Source organism: Hyperolius riggenbachi, chromosome 9, assembly GCF_040937935.1.
Source record: "Hyperolius riggenbachi isolate aHypRig1 chromosome 9, aHypRig1.pri, whole genome shotgun sequence".
Taxonomy (NCBI): domain Eukaryota; kingdom Metazoa; phylum Chordata; class Amphibia; order Anura; family Hyperoliidae; genus Hyperolius; species Hyperolius riggenbachi.
The window spans coordinates 224,150,631-224,165,900 of NC_090654.1; the positions used below are offsets into that span (position 1 = coordinate 224,150,631).

The 15,270-nt window shown below is 42.8% G+C and overlaps 1 protein-coding gene across 3 annotated transcripts in view; it reads right to left on the reverse strand.

Annotated features, from left to right (window-relative positions):
• Positions 1 to 15,270, reverse strand: part of LOC137532976 (spectrin beta chain, erythrocytic-like) — a 564,120-nt gene that overhangs the window by 56,084 nt on the left and 492,766 nt on the right. For all 3 annotated transcript variants that reach the window (XM_068254046.1, XM_068254047.1, XM_068254045.1), the window contains exons 17-19: positions 14,932 to 15,134; positions 11,640 to 11,730; positions 9,775 to 9,921 (exon numbers count right to left, since the gene is read on the reverse strand). In XM_068254046.1, the coding sequence (XP_068110147.1) occupies positions 9,775 to 9,921; positions 11,640 to 11,730; positions 14,932 to 15,134 (441 nt within the window). The remainder of the gene's footprint in view (positions 1 to 9,774; positions 9,922 to 11,639; positions 11,731 to 14,931; positions 15,135 to 15,270) is intronic.

The following is a 15,270-nucleotide window of genomic DNA, read 5'->3' on the forward strand; positions in this document are numbered from 1 at the left end:
GCCTCATGATTTGTTGGGGGCCTCAAGATCGCTGAATTTGTCTTGTTGGGGGGCTCATGATTGCTGAATGTGTCGTGTTGGGGGCCTCATGATTGCTGAATTTGTCTTGTTGGGGGTCACATGATTGCTAACTGCGAGACTATGGAAAAAAGCTGAATCATCATCATATGTGACAATAGCATTAAACCTACTTTTTCAGCTTTTAAAAACCAAAAATGATAGTAGCAAAAAAGTTTCTGTACCGTGTTAGCCAAACAAATTATATAGGTAGAAAAAAAACAACGTTTTGTAAGAAATAATACCTTTTAATGGCTAACTAATAGAGTTAAATGATGCAATCTTTCTGGGATCTAGTCCCCTTCTTCAGGCATATTTTCAGATGTAAGCTGAAGTAAAACACTGATGCAGATAAATGGTAAACACGAAGATGACAGTTGTGTTGGTTACTATTTATCCGTTAGGTGTCAGGTGATCAGCAGGCTGGAGCCAGTGAGTTAGTGCAACCATACATGAAATCCAGCAGGTTTCTGAAGATCATGAAGCCAAATCAATCATATTACATAAGGTGTCATGAATCCTGTTCCACAATTTAAACCTTCTGTTAATGTCTTGAACATTTTCATAAATTTGTACTCAGAAACTTTTCTTGATTGATCATTTTTGAAGTTACCCTTAAGAACAAGTACTTTTAGATCTTGCATGCTGTGTCCTGGTTCACAGAAGTGTTGGCCCACTGGTGTGTCCATTTTACCTTCATTGATTTTAAAGCGGTGATGGTTCATTCTTGTGCGCAGTTTTTGTCCTGTTTCTCCTATATAGATTCCTCTTGAGGGGCATTTCATGCAGCGTATCATGTATACAACATTGGATGACTCGCAGGAAAATTGGTCTTGTATTTGGTGATATTTCTGTGAGTTTGGTATTTGTATTTGGCTTGTGCTCAAGATATAAGGGCAGGTCTCACACCTTGTGTTATTGCAGGGTAATGTGCCTGGAGTATCTGGTGTAGATAATGCACTTCTGATAATCATTTGTCTCAAATTGGGAGGTTGTCTGAAAGCAAGCAGTGGTAAATCAGGAAAAACATCCTTCAGGCGTTTGTCTTTATGGAGTATTGGTTGTAGGGCTTTTGATATCTTCCTCAGTGTCTTTAATTTTGGGTTGTAGGTTACCACAATTGGGACTCTGTTGTTTTCAGTCTTTGGGGTGTACTTCAACAGTTCCTCTCTTGATTTTAAAGTTGCTCTGTGTATTTGATCATCAACGATTTGTGGATGATATCCCTGATCTATGAATATTTTACGTAGTGACATAAGTTGTCTGTCTCTGTCCTCTGAATTAGAACATATTCGGTTATACCTCAGAGCCTGGCTGTAAACAATAGATTTTTTGGTGTGTTCCGGGTGGAAACTCTTCCATTTTAGGTAAATATGCCGGTCAGTTGGTTTACGGTATATGGATGTTTGTAAAATTCTATCTTGTATATAAATTGTGGTATCCAGGAAACTGACATGGGAGGTTGAAAAGCTGAGCGTTAACTTGATGTTCTTGTGGTACTCTGAGAAGTTTTTGTGGAATCTGATTAATTCTTCCTGTGATGCTGTCCAGATTAATAGGATATCGTCTATAAATCTGAAGTAAGCCCATGGTTTAATTTCACAAGTTGAAAGGAAGTTTTCCTCCAATCTGGCCATAAACAAATTTGCATATTGGGGCGACATCCTACTTCCCATAGCACTGCCCATTGTCTGTAGATATACATCATTCCCAAATGAAAAATAGTTGTGAGTTAGTATATACCTGATAAGTTGTAGTGTGGGCTCTGTTGGTAGATCATTTAGCTGAAGGAAATGTTGGCAAGCTGCAATACCGTCCTCGTGTGGAATGTTGGTATAAAGGGATTCAACTTCCATTGTAGCCAGGATAATCATCTAACATACTTACATTAATACCAGCTAATCCTAAAATAGGCACCTTCTACATCTTACCAAAAATACACAAAGAAGGAAATCCAGGTCGTCCTATCATCTCTGGTTTGGGGACACTAACAGAAAAGATATCTGGTTGGGTAGAAAACATTCTTAAACCCATGGTAAGGAATACAGCCAGCTACATCCAAGACACCACTGACCTTCTTAACAAATTGACTGCCATGGGTCCGATCCCAGAGGGTGCTATCCTGGCTACAATGGATGTTGAATCCCTTTATACCAACATTCCACACGAGGACGGTATTGCAGCTTGCCAACATTTCCTTCAGCTAAATGATCTACCAACAGAGCCCACACTACAACTTATCAGGTATATACTAACTCACAACTATTTTTCATTTGGGAATGATGTATATCTACAGACAATGGGCAGTGCTATGGGAAGTAGGATGTCGCCCCAATATGCAAATTTGTTTATGGCCAGATTGGAGGAAAACTTCCTTTCAACTTGTGAAATTAAACCATGGGCTTACTTCAGATTTATAGACGATATCCTATTAATCTGGACAGCATCACAGGAAGAATTAATCAGATTCCACAAAAACTTCTCAGAGTACCACAAGAACATCAAGTTAACGCTCAGCTTTTCAACCTCCCATGTCAGTTTCCTGGATACCACAATTTATATACAAGATAGAATTTTACAAACATCCATATACCGTAAACCAACTGACCGGCATATTTACCTAAAATGGAAGAGTTTCCACCCGGAACACACCAAAAAATCTATTGTTTACAGCCAGGCTCTGAGGTATAACCGAATATGTTCTAATTCAGAGGACAGAGACAGACAACTTATGTCACTACGTAAAATATTCATAGATCAGGGATATCATCCACAAATCGTTGATGATCAAATACACAGAGCAACTTTAAAATCAAGAGAGGAACTGTTGAAGTACACCCCAAAGACTGAAAACAACAGAGTCCCAATTGTGGTAACCTACAACCAGGGGCGGACTGGCCTGGGGGGAAGGGGGGCAATCTCCCCCCGGGCCGCCTCCTGTCTCCTGTATCAGGGCTGCTCAGGGCCACGTTTTACATCTATGTTGGTCCCGCAATGGCCCTTTAAACTGCGGGACCTTCTTGCTCCCTGTTGTGGCTGCTGCTGTGACTGGCTGCTAGGCAGCAGAGGTCCTGCCCCCTGCCTGCAGACACAGCCAGCCAGTCAGTAAGTAGAGCAGAGGCGCATGGAGCATCATTTGAAATGGCAGAGGGGCTGCTGTCCCCGTCCTGCCTGATGTCTGCAGCTTTCCTGCCGTGCATGTGGAGTGCCAGATGTTCCCTCAGTCCCAGCCTCCTGCCGCTTGCTTGAAAGTAACACAAAAGGACAGGGACACTGGCCATGCAGACTTGAGCTCTGGACACTCTTTCTGCCTGGTAAGCTGACACTTCCTCTCCTCCCCATTTGTCTCCTGTGCTTCTATCAGACAAGCCCTGTGCTCACATAGCTGCCCCCTCCCTGTATCTCTGTCTCTCTTGTATGTGTGTAACCCTTTCAATGCTGGTGCCCTGTTAGCCAATTTAGCTTGTTGCAGCAATGTAAGTTTGTTTAAAAGTAAACTTGAAATAAGTAAAAAAAAAAAAAAGACCTGGGGCTTCTGCCAGCCCCCTGCAGCCATGCTGAACGATCCTCCGGTCCAGCGCCGCAGCTCAGTTTCATAATCGCAACTCAACGGCCACTGTGTCCGCGTGGCCATGGCCGCACGCAACCTTGTTCACGTTCGCCAAACCGGGAGCATCCTGTGCAGATGCAATATGATGTTTTCTCTACATCAATGAGAATGCGTGCGACGAGGGCTGTGCAGGTGCAGTAGCTATTGATTTGCAAGTCGGCGAGAAGGAAATGTAGCCACTGTAGAGGACTCCAGGACAGCGTGGGCACAGGGCGGCAGCAGGGGCCTGGCAGAAGCCCCAGGTAATTGGAACTTGAAAGTTTTTTTTTTGTTTTTTTTGTTTTTTTTGTTTTTAAGTTATTTTAGTCTTCCTTAAAGTGTACCAGAGACATTTTAAAATAATAGTTTTATACATACCTGGTGCTTCCTCCAGCCCCCTCCGCACCAATCGTTCCCATGCCGCCATCCTCAGCCTTCTGCAGCTCTGATACCGTAACTTCCTTCAGTAGTGGCCAGTCTACGCAAAAGAAGTGCGCCGTCTACGTTTCTCCCCGGCAGCCGCAGACTGGCCGCGACTAGAGGAAGTTACTGGACCTGGTGCCGGCGATAGAGAAGGCTGAGGACGGCAGCTCTGGAGCGATCCGAGCAGATGCGGCTGGAGGAAGCCCCATGTATGTATAAAACTATTATTTTAAAACTTCTCTGGTTTCCTTTAAGTAAACCTAATGTGGTCAGTTTAATTTACCTAGGGCTTCTACTAGCCCGCTGTAGTACTTCTGGTCCCTCTCTGATATCAGTGGAGCAACTGTTCCCTCTGAAAGCTGCATGTGCCTCCTCAATTGCACTCCCAAAGCTGGGAGCATTCTGCATTTGCACAGTTTGTAAAAATTGCTACTGCGCATGTGCCAAATATTTCCAACTATTGGAGCGCGATCGGGGAGGCATGTGGCCACGCATGTGTAATAGCCAGTAGCTGACTTAGTCTGGCAGCTTTCAGAGAGGCACAACTGCTGAATGGATCAGACTGGAAGCATACATTTGAAATCGGCGCCGGTAGACTTTGCCGCTGGATACAGCCGGTATATGGCTGATCCTGCTTCTGCACAAGTCCTGGCTGTGTTAATTACAATTCCCCCTGCAGGCCGCCATGGATAATGGGGGAATGATATAATTCGGCTTCCAGAGATTGCTGGAGGCCGAATTATTGTGTTTTTAAGCAATTTCGGCTCCGTCTTCTGACGGCGCCGACGTTACTCACTGAGCGCCGCTATAGGACTGATTCCTATAATAGTCTATGGTGGAGCTGGCTGCGCCAAAATCTAGCAGCACTGAAAAGCACTGCTTTGGACTGGAATGTCAGCAAGGGGCCTGAAGGACTGCAGGGGGCTAGAAGAAGCCTCAGGTAAGTTACACTGGGCACCTTAGATTCACTTACAGTATGCTTTAAAGGGAACCTTAACCGAAGGGGAAAAAAAGAGTCTAACTTACCTGGGGCTTCTACCAGCTCCCTGCAGCCGCCCTGTGCCTGCCCCGTCACTGAACAATTATCTGGTTCCTAGCAGTGCCCCTCTTCCTGCCAGGCGACTCGACGACCACTGCACATGCGCAGCCCTGGCCGCGCTCCCTTCCTTGGAAGTGTTCTGCGGATACGTAGTAGAGATTTGGAGTGGCTGGACAGTGTACTGGTTAAGGGTCCTGCCTTTGACATGGGAGACCAGGGTTTGAATCCTGGCTAGTAAGGAGTTCAAGGCAAGACTCCCTAACACTGCAGGATGGCCTACTGAGCGCGTCCCTGTGGCTGCAGCTCTTGAGCGCATTGAGTCTGACAGGAGAAAAGCAAAATACAAATGTTTTGATTACTATTATTATTATAAATTTCCCGTCCACGCACGACTGGGGCTGCACATCCAGAAGAAAAAAAAAAACGCTGTGGTGGCCCGGATGATCGGTATGTCCCAGTGCGGGCACAGGGTGACTGCAGTGGGCTGGTAGCAGCACTAGGTAAGACAAACGTGTTTTTTTTTTTTTGTCTAGGATTTAGGTTTACTTTAAAGAGTATTTAAAACCAATGCAACACAAGAATTTATACTTCCCTGTGGCTTCCTTTACCCCCTGTAGTCCATGGGCTCCTTCGATGTCTGTCTGGTACTGTCCATTCTCCCACTGTTAGCCTCAGTAGTTTCGGACTACAGGGGCTAAGCCAGATGTTGGCTACTGCACATGTGCAGCCATGTGCCTCCACAATTACGCTCCTGTAGTGTGGAACATTCAGTGCATGCGCAGTAGCACTTTTTACAAACTGCGCAAGTGCAGTGTTGAGGGATCCCTCACCCTCTCCAGAGGACTTGTGCTGAGCTTCCTCTGTGCTCCATGGCTGCCCCGCTTAAGAGTAGTACTCACATGCCCTCGATCCAGAGGCGAATCGCTCTGCTCTTACTGGGGGTAACAATGGTGACTGGGGGGGACACAGTAGTCACAGGGGTTGACACACGAGCCACAGTGGAGAGCAAAGGTGACACAGGGGGACAAAAGAGATACAGGGGAAACAGGTGCTACAGCGGGACAAGAGGCACAGGGGAAACAGAGATGGCTCAGGGGACAAAAAAGACACAGTCAGGGACATGAGGTGACACAGAGGGGGACAAAAGACGGGTAACCGAGGTGACACGGGACATTAATTGATGGGGACAAAAGAGACGCAAGGGAACAGAGGTGACGCGGGGAAAAAAGGAAAAGGGGGACAGGGGAGCAGAGGTAACACAGGGGGACAAAAGAGACACAGGGAACAGAGGTAACATCAGGGTACAAAAAAGGCACAGGGGAAACAGGTGACACAGAGGGGGACAAAAGAGGCGCAGAAATGACACTGTTCTGACTTAAGAACTGATTCAGGTTAAGAATGAACCTGTATTCCCTATCCCGTTTGTTAATCGGTGACTACCTGTATTTCACTAGCCACTTTATTATGTACGTATGTCTTGCTAGTACTGAGTATGACCTTTTTTGCCATCAGAACTGTACTAATTCTTCGTGAGTCGTGACATTCCTCAGACATTTTTGGTCCATATTGACATCATAGCATCATGCAGTTGGCCCCGCCCACATCATTTCATGGTCATGCCCCCAGGGCCTATGGGTTGTGTTTTCCCCCCAGGCCAAAAGTTCCCAGTCCTCCCCTGCCTACAACCCAAAATTAAAGACACTGAGGAAGATATCAAAAGCCCTACAACCAATACTCCATAAAGACAAACGCCTGAAGGATGTTTTTCCTGATTTACCACTGCTTGCTTTCAGACAACCTCCCAATTTGAGACAAATGATTATCAGAAGTGCATTATCTACACCAGATACTCCAGGCACATTACCCTGCAATAACACAAGGTGTGAGACCTGCCCTTATATCTTGAGCACAAGCCAAATACAAATACCAAACTCACAGAAATATCATCAAATACAAGACCAATTTTCCTGCGAGTCATCCAATGTTGTATACATGATACGCTGCATGAAATGCCCCTCAAGAGGAATCTATATAGGAGAAACAGGACAAAAACTGCGCACAAGAATGAACCATCACCGCTTTAAAATCAATGAAGGTAAAATGGACACACCAGTGGGCCAACACTTCTGTGAACCAGGACACAGCATGCAAGATCTAAAAGTACTTGTTCTTAAAGAGAACCTGTACTGAGTAAAAATATTTAAAATAAACACATGAGGTAACTTCAAATGAACATTACATAGTTACCTTGCCATCAGTTCCTCTCAGAAGCTCACCATTTTCTTCTGACAATAATCCCTTCCAGTTCTGACAATATTTTGTCAGATCTGAAATATATCAGTTGCTGTCAGTAAAATATCAGTTGCTGTCAGTTATAGCTGAGAGGAAAACTGATGTACCAGGTAATGTCCATGTTTCCCAATGGCTCAAATGGGCGATGTTACAGTTTAACTATGTGCTGACCAGAAAGCTGTTATGGGTAATGGCCATTTTCAAAATGGAGGACGGAAAATTGCCTTGATCACAGTGAACAAATAGGACGCGGGACAGGAGGAAGACACGGAGGAGTAGACTACATGGAAGGTAAGTATGACTTGTGTATGCTTATAGTGACTTTTAATTTTCAGTTCAGGTTTTCTTTAAGGGTAACTTCAAAAATGATCAATCAAGAAAAGTTTCTGAGTACAAATTTATGAAAATGTTCAAGACATTAACAGAAGGTTTAAATTGTGGAACAGGATTCATGACACCTTATGTAATATGATTGATTTGGCTTCATGATCTTCAGAAACCTGCTGGATTTCATGTATGGTTGCACTAACTCACTGGCTCCAGCCTGCTGATCACCTGACACCTAACGGATAAACAGTAACCAACACAACTGTCATCTTCGTGTTTACCATTTATCTGCATCAGTGTTTTACTTCAGCTTACATCTGAAAATATGCCTGAAGAAGGGGACTAGATCCCAGAAAGCTTGCATCATTTAACTCTATTAGTTAGCCATTAAAAGGTATTATTTCTTACAAAACGTTGTTTTTTTTCTACCTATATAAAAACCAAAAATGAAACTGGGAGGTTCTAAAAAAATTGAATACATTTTTTCAGGAGTCGGATGGATGAAATTGATTATCTTTACAGTTTATTTTCAACTTGGATTTTCCATAAAGTTCATGTATGAGTTAAAACGTTTGTATTTAGTTTAAATTGCTGTTGGCACTTTGCGATAGTAAAGTGACTTTTGGGTTGCAGTTTGGGCACTCGACCTTCAAAAGGTTCGCCACCACTGTCCTAATCTAATGTCCCACCATTGCTAAGTTCATGTAAACTTGTCTCCACCCGTGACCACACCCACATTCTGGTTCATGACCACACCCATTACGCGCGCCACACAACTCCGCCCCAATTGTTTGACCGCCCTACTTCTTCCCCCCCCCCCCCCCTTTTTGCCCCCCCCTGGAAATTTTTCTGCGGACGCCCATGGTGCAGCATTTCCCCTGCATTTGTAATTGGGTAATATCAATAGGAGCACAAGAAAAATTGCAAAGCAAACGCAGTGCTATGCAATTTTTTTGGGGGTGAATCCCCCATTTTAAGATTCTTCCTGTGCTATTTCCCCCATCAAAAATCGCAATTACTTCACAATTGCTCTTTCAAAACTCACTGGTTTATTCACTGCATTTTGTTTTACTACATTTTACATTGCTTACTTGGTTGCTTATCTGATAGCACCATTATCAGATTGATTGGATATCATGATAAACCACCTGCACCTTCAGTACCGGACATCCTTCTCAGGCAAAAGGAATGTCTAAATAGCTGCGGTGTCCACCAAAGCTGACAGGCATAAAGTAGCGGGTAAAATTAGCTGAGGGGGACTCACACATTTCCCATGGGTTTTCTTGATTATTACTAAATCCAATGTTTTGGAGTCAGGAGTTGGTACCACACTTGCAATTCTTTTCTTAACAATTTCCTTGGTGCTGATAATATTCAGTACCTTGGAAGGCTTCTGATCTGCAGTAATTAGTAGTACTTTATGCACAGATACTGCATATTTACTGAACTTCTATGTATCAGCTATATTTTAAAGCTCAGTGCCATTCTTAGAATGCTTGGAATGTTTTTAGATTGCCATTCTTAGAATGCTGTTTAAAATTTTAAAAGTGGTATCAGAGGTATGACTCTAGAGTAGTTATTTAGACTAGGCAAGTTAAGGTGTAGAAGATGCTTATTCTGAAGGCCCGTACCCACTACGTGATTTTTCTGACATTTTTTCCGACACCAGACGATATTTTGAGCGACGAGCGATCGTTTCCGCTATCACACCACGTGGGTACAGGCACACGATTACGAGAACGACAATTTGTAATGCACGGCAACAACTATCACAGCGTATCGGATCTTTAAGATTCCCAACAACTCCATGCAAAGTACCGCAATCGCTTGTACCTGCCGGCTGGAAGATGGATCTCGGAACGATTGTCGTCAGGGGGACGTCACTGGATCCATCTTCCTCCATCAGGTGGTAAATATTCAGCTTTACACGAAAGTATATCTTTTTAAAATTTAAATTTCACTTCGTCTGATGAAAATATGTCTATCACCTGATTTGCAAACAAATTCATACTACTGCTTTAGGGTAGTCAGACAGTGCTGTAATTACCTTTTCAATTTTTTGCAACCGGTTCTTGTTGGAATCAATTTCAGCTTTGAATGCTTGATGCTTCAGCCACTTGCTGTGCAGGTTACGAGCTTCTTCATAGGATGTGTCCTGAGCAGTCAACATCTTCTCGTTGATCCAAAGTGTTAACTGAAATAAGGTCACATGTTAGAATTGCTGGATAAACAGTTAGGGTCCTTTCAATCTGAATCCATTGCATTTCATCGCAACAGACATTATCATCGCATTCCAACACAATGCAAAGATATTTCTATGGTACATTCACGGTTGCAGTGTGGTGGATCCTGACGGACTAACGCACAGCATGTTGTGGGTTTACCAGACAATGTGAGTGTTTATATTGGCAGTGACACATACTTTCATTGTATTGTATAGTCGATTCACACGTCTAATGCGCTATCTGACTTTTCGCCACCGTAGCGTTTTGATCTTATCGGAACATACTGTACATAGTGTGAAAGTTAAGGGGCCCATATACTGGTCGATTTCAGCCATCGATCAATTCTATTGAATCAGCCGATCGATCGTTTTGAGGCCGATTTTTATCGATTTGATCTATCTGACTGGATGGCAAATCTAGGTCGATGTGCTGCTGGCAGCAGATCGATGGCCCATAGAGTTGCATTGGATCTTATGGTCCAATAATGCATTTAGATCAATTTCCAATAGATTTCATTCTGAAATCTATTGGAAATCTGTTCCTAGTGTGTGGCACACATCAGATAGATTCCAGTCAGATTCGACTTAACAGGCATCTGCCAGAAATCTATCTGATGGTCGAATCTGCTGCAAATCTATAAGTGTATGGCCACCATACCATTCTGGTTGAACTCGATGGACGTATGTCTTTTTTAAACCCAAATAACTGTGTAGCCTTTACTTTTCTCTGCTAAACTGCAAGTTCAATGTTTTCACATAAGCTGTCTCTTGAATTAGCTACAATTAGTGCCTTAACGTTGTTTCTGTATTGAATCAGAGAGATATTTTTTTCTTCCATTGTTTGTATGGCTGTCATAATTTACACACAGCTGGCTCTAGAGATGATCGATTTATATAAAAAAAATTGTCCTTAAGAATAATTCACAAAGAAAAATGTGATTAATTTGAGCAGGTGATTGATTTGCAAGGCTCTGATTGGCTGGTTGCAATTGTGTTATGTCTCCGGAGGTGCCACACTCCATACGGATTACAGATACAGCTGCACTTGTTTTATTGCCTGAAGAAGTGGGCTTGGTCCTACAAAACGCGTTGCATTTTTGGAGTACACAAAGAGTTTTGCTGATGAATCTCATTTTTATTATTCAATGATGAAGCAAGTGCTACTTCCCCTATTTTTATTAGTTTTAACTGTGGTTTAATCTGATTGGTGCTTCTGTTTTACCTGTATATTATACATGGAGTCCATCGTAGGTGGAGGAGTCTATCCCCATTTCCCTATATCTTCATAGAGCATCATCTTAACTTCCTGAGGAGACAGGCTTAAGTTCCCCTACTGCCTAGAAAGTGGTTACCTATAGGTAACCCACACTTGTGAGTATAACTTTACACTCAGTTTTACCTTCAGTTTGACCTAAATTACTAGTTAGTGGGCTCTCAATCTTTTTTTCCGCAGTCAGTGGTGTAACAATAGGCTACCATACCAGGGCGGCAGGCCCCTGGACCAGAGGTGCCTACATGGAGCCCGCCTACAGTCACTGCATTAGCTCTTTATGTAGTGGTAATGATCACCTTTATATTTGCTTTGAATAGCTGTAATCATTAACAAACCATTTATTTCCCTCTACTTAAACTTCTTTCACACAGTGTCATCATCTCTTCCAATAAAATCCTTAATGCATGGACTTTACCTCATCACAGTTTTCTAAGAAATCCTGAAGATCAACATGGTCCTTGAGCAGAGCAGACACCTCTGTAGCTTTATTCACATTCATTGCATATCTGAAAGAAAAGCAGAATCAATTATTCAATTAATGTTTTATTTCCAACTAAAAGGACTCATGCAAAGCGTAGCTTTGGTCTGTATAAATTGTTCATTGTTTAAATGTTCAAGCTGGTGGGTAGGGTACATTGCCTAAGCTTTATTTGCTTAAATTTTGTATTTGTTCTCAAATGCAAAAAGGTTTTCTTATATCTAATTTAGTAAAGGTCTCTAACCACACTCAGAATCTTTAAATGTTCTGTTCACCTTCAGAATGACACACATTGCCCAAGCCACCAATCACTCTGCCCCATGTGGTCTCATGAGAGTAGGAGTGACTGTGTAAATTACAATGCTCTGGGTGTAGATGATCAAATTCTGGATAGTAGATTGTGTGGCCCAGGCGCATAGCAATAGGGGATGCAGAGATATCAACCGCATCAGGGCCCGAAGGGCCCTCTCTCAACTGCAGTATTAGCTCTCTATTGGTCCTGTGCTCATAATAATCACTTCTATAGATACTTTGAATAGTGGTAATCATTAACAAACTGTTTACCATCCTCTTCTTGCTCCTCTGAAACTGTAGTTGCCATTGGCAGGTTTTGGTGCGCCGTATCAATTGTTATGTATAGAGTGCTTGGGGGGCCCCAATGTAAAACTTGCATCGGGGCCCACAGCTCCTTAGCTACGCCACTGGTGTGGCCCATACAATGTGATACTGGGACAAGGAAAGAATGTCTGTTTCAGCCAATAACTGAGGTGTCATCAGTGAACTGCGGCATTCTGAACCCTCACTAAATTTAAGGTCAAGTTCAGAGGAAATATCCATGGTATATTAAGGTAGAAACTCACTGCAATGCCTCTGTTATAAAATTTACAAAAATGTATTGAACTTTTACCCCACTACAGCCAGACAATTCACTTAAAGGTGCCCAATAACAGTGCAAATTTTAGCGAATGATCAACCTACCAATTTGATAATTGTGATTGGATTAGAGAAGATTGATGTGCCAAGCGACCTCAAAAGATTGGATTATCAAACCGTTCTGCCTGTTGGTAAGTTTTTTCTAAAAATCTAAAATCGTTTTGTGTTTGAATTTCTTATATATCAATTGATAGTTTACAATTGGTTCTGTCCAATTGCAATTATTAGATTGGAAGGTCGATTGTTTGCTAACATTGCACCATTAATGGGCACTTTAAGGCTGATGAGCACACTATGACGGACCAAGTGGAGTGGGTAGTGGGAGTGTATCCTAAACTTTTTAACCTACTCCAATGGTCCTAATATGGCAATGCATCCACTATCTGATAATTATCATGCAGGTAGTGAGTAGTGATGGTCATGTCTAGGAGAACTCATGTAGAAGCATGCAATCGATTTGGACATGTAATAGATATAGTAGGGATATAGTAGGGAGAAATGGCAGCGCATCTAAAACCAGGCTGCATCTGAATGGCTTAACAGCAAGAAGGTGTATAGAGCCACTTAAGGCATAGATGCACCAAATTGCATCCAAAACAGGTGCTACAAGTTGCACCTGTTGCTACAAGTTGCATGCAAAAAAAAAATTGTATTAGACCCTTCCACTGCAGTGAGGTCATCTTAATGGAAGGGACCCTAACCTCTATTGTAAACAACCAGAAAATAACATGCAAACGTCTGTTTGACCAGGAAGCAGCTAGCCATTAAAGTGGAGGAAGCCAGGCAGCATGGGCCGCTATTGTGTAAAATACCTATTTTACACAATAGAAAAATTAAACTTACATGCTTACTGTTTTGGAAGCTAACATTCTCTATAAGTGTAAATTGTACAACCTGTTTTGGATACAACTGGGTGCATTTATGCTTTAAGAGGCCCTGCCTGCTGTAACACCTGAAGCTATGGCGGCTGCGGATATGCAGGCTATACCCGCAGCCACCTTTGTTCCCTGTTCACAGGCCTTATCCGTCCCGGTGGCGTCCAGCACGCCGGGAATGGCGTTGTCTCTTGCTCAAAGGGAGACAGGACCTTTATGCTGGAAGAAGGCGCGTCAGCTGACCTGCCGGTCGGCTGACGTCAGGAGTGACTCGCGCCGCTCGGATTGGCTGATTGCTAAGTGGCGCTGGGCTCTCCTCGGCTTCTTAAGCCCTCACAGATCATTGGCAACCCGTCTGCTGTTGCGAATACACTCGTGTTAGCACTCAGACCTAGTAAGGTTCCTGTTGATGATAGATGTATATGCAGTGTTTGCAATATACATCTATCTATAGTTAGTTGTTATTACATTGTATTCTGATAACCTGTGTATGATTCTGGCTACTTTCTGACCTTGCTATTTCTATACAATTCTGTATCTCTGCCTTTCTGACTTAGTTGCTGAACCTCTGCCTGATATTAACTACTCTCTTGCCTGCCGATTTGGTACTTTCTCTGCCTGCCTGTTATCGAACCTAGCCTGTCTGACTACTCTACTCACCAGTGGGCCCTAGCCACTGGTGAGGTGCTCTTAGCTATTAGAACCTACCAGCCCCTCTGGTGAGGTTCCGACCTATTTATATAGCTCTAGTGACTGATAGTATCTTGCCAGCCCCTCTGGCAAGGTCTAGTTAAACTATTCAGTCATTTGTGCTGTTAGTACCTTACCAGCGTCTCTGGTAAGGTTTAGACAAACTTCTTTATTCTCTCATTGTTAGTACTTTGCCAGCTCCTCTGGTAAAGACCTATTGTTACTTGTGTTGATAGACCCTCCAGCTCCTCTGGAGAAGGCTATACTGTTGCACCAAACACCACACCTTACTCACTGCTAGCTATACTGGTATTGTTGGTGATACTGCAAATCACCACATAATCAGGTATAGCGTCTGTATTATTGGTGATTCTGCAGATCACAAATAATCAGACGTCTGAGTTGCAGCATCCTATCGTTACACCTGCCTTCTTGATGTTAAGTCATTCAGATGCACAGATATGTACAGTAAGTTTCTGATTTGCTAGCCCTGATAATGTGCTAAAACAGGATGTGATCACAGCAAATAAGAGCTTTGCAAATCTATCAAACAAATCACATGCTTCTCCATGAGTTCTAACATGACAATCACTACTAAGGAGTATCTGTTGTGCTAACACAATGGACATTCGTTCTCATATCTGGTGAAATGGAATATGTAAATGAGCCTAAAATAAACTTTCAGGAAGCTTGCAAACTATTAGAAATCACCTATAAATATTTCCCATTACCTGTCATGGATCGAGGCTGCTTTGTCTAAAGCCTTATCAGCAAAAAGGTTTTTATCTTCATCCAATTTTTTGGCAGTTTGTATGGTTCCAACAATTTTCTCTTCATTGTTTTCCATAGTGGCCAAGAAGTCTTCGTGTTTCTTCAGTCTGTTAAGTGATGCCTGTAATGTGTTAGGTAGTTCTGTGTGTGCCAGTGTGTATTCCTGCAAGGAAATCAAACTCATTAGACTCGGGAAGTATAAGTGCTACTTGATGCACAGAGAGCAGACATTTCCACAAACTGATCAATCTCTAAAAGCAAAGTACAGTTCTTAAAATATAAATGTTCATATCATCACT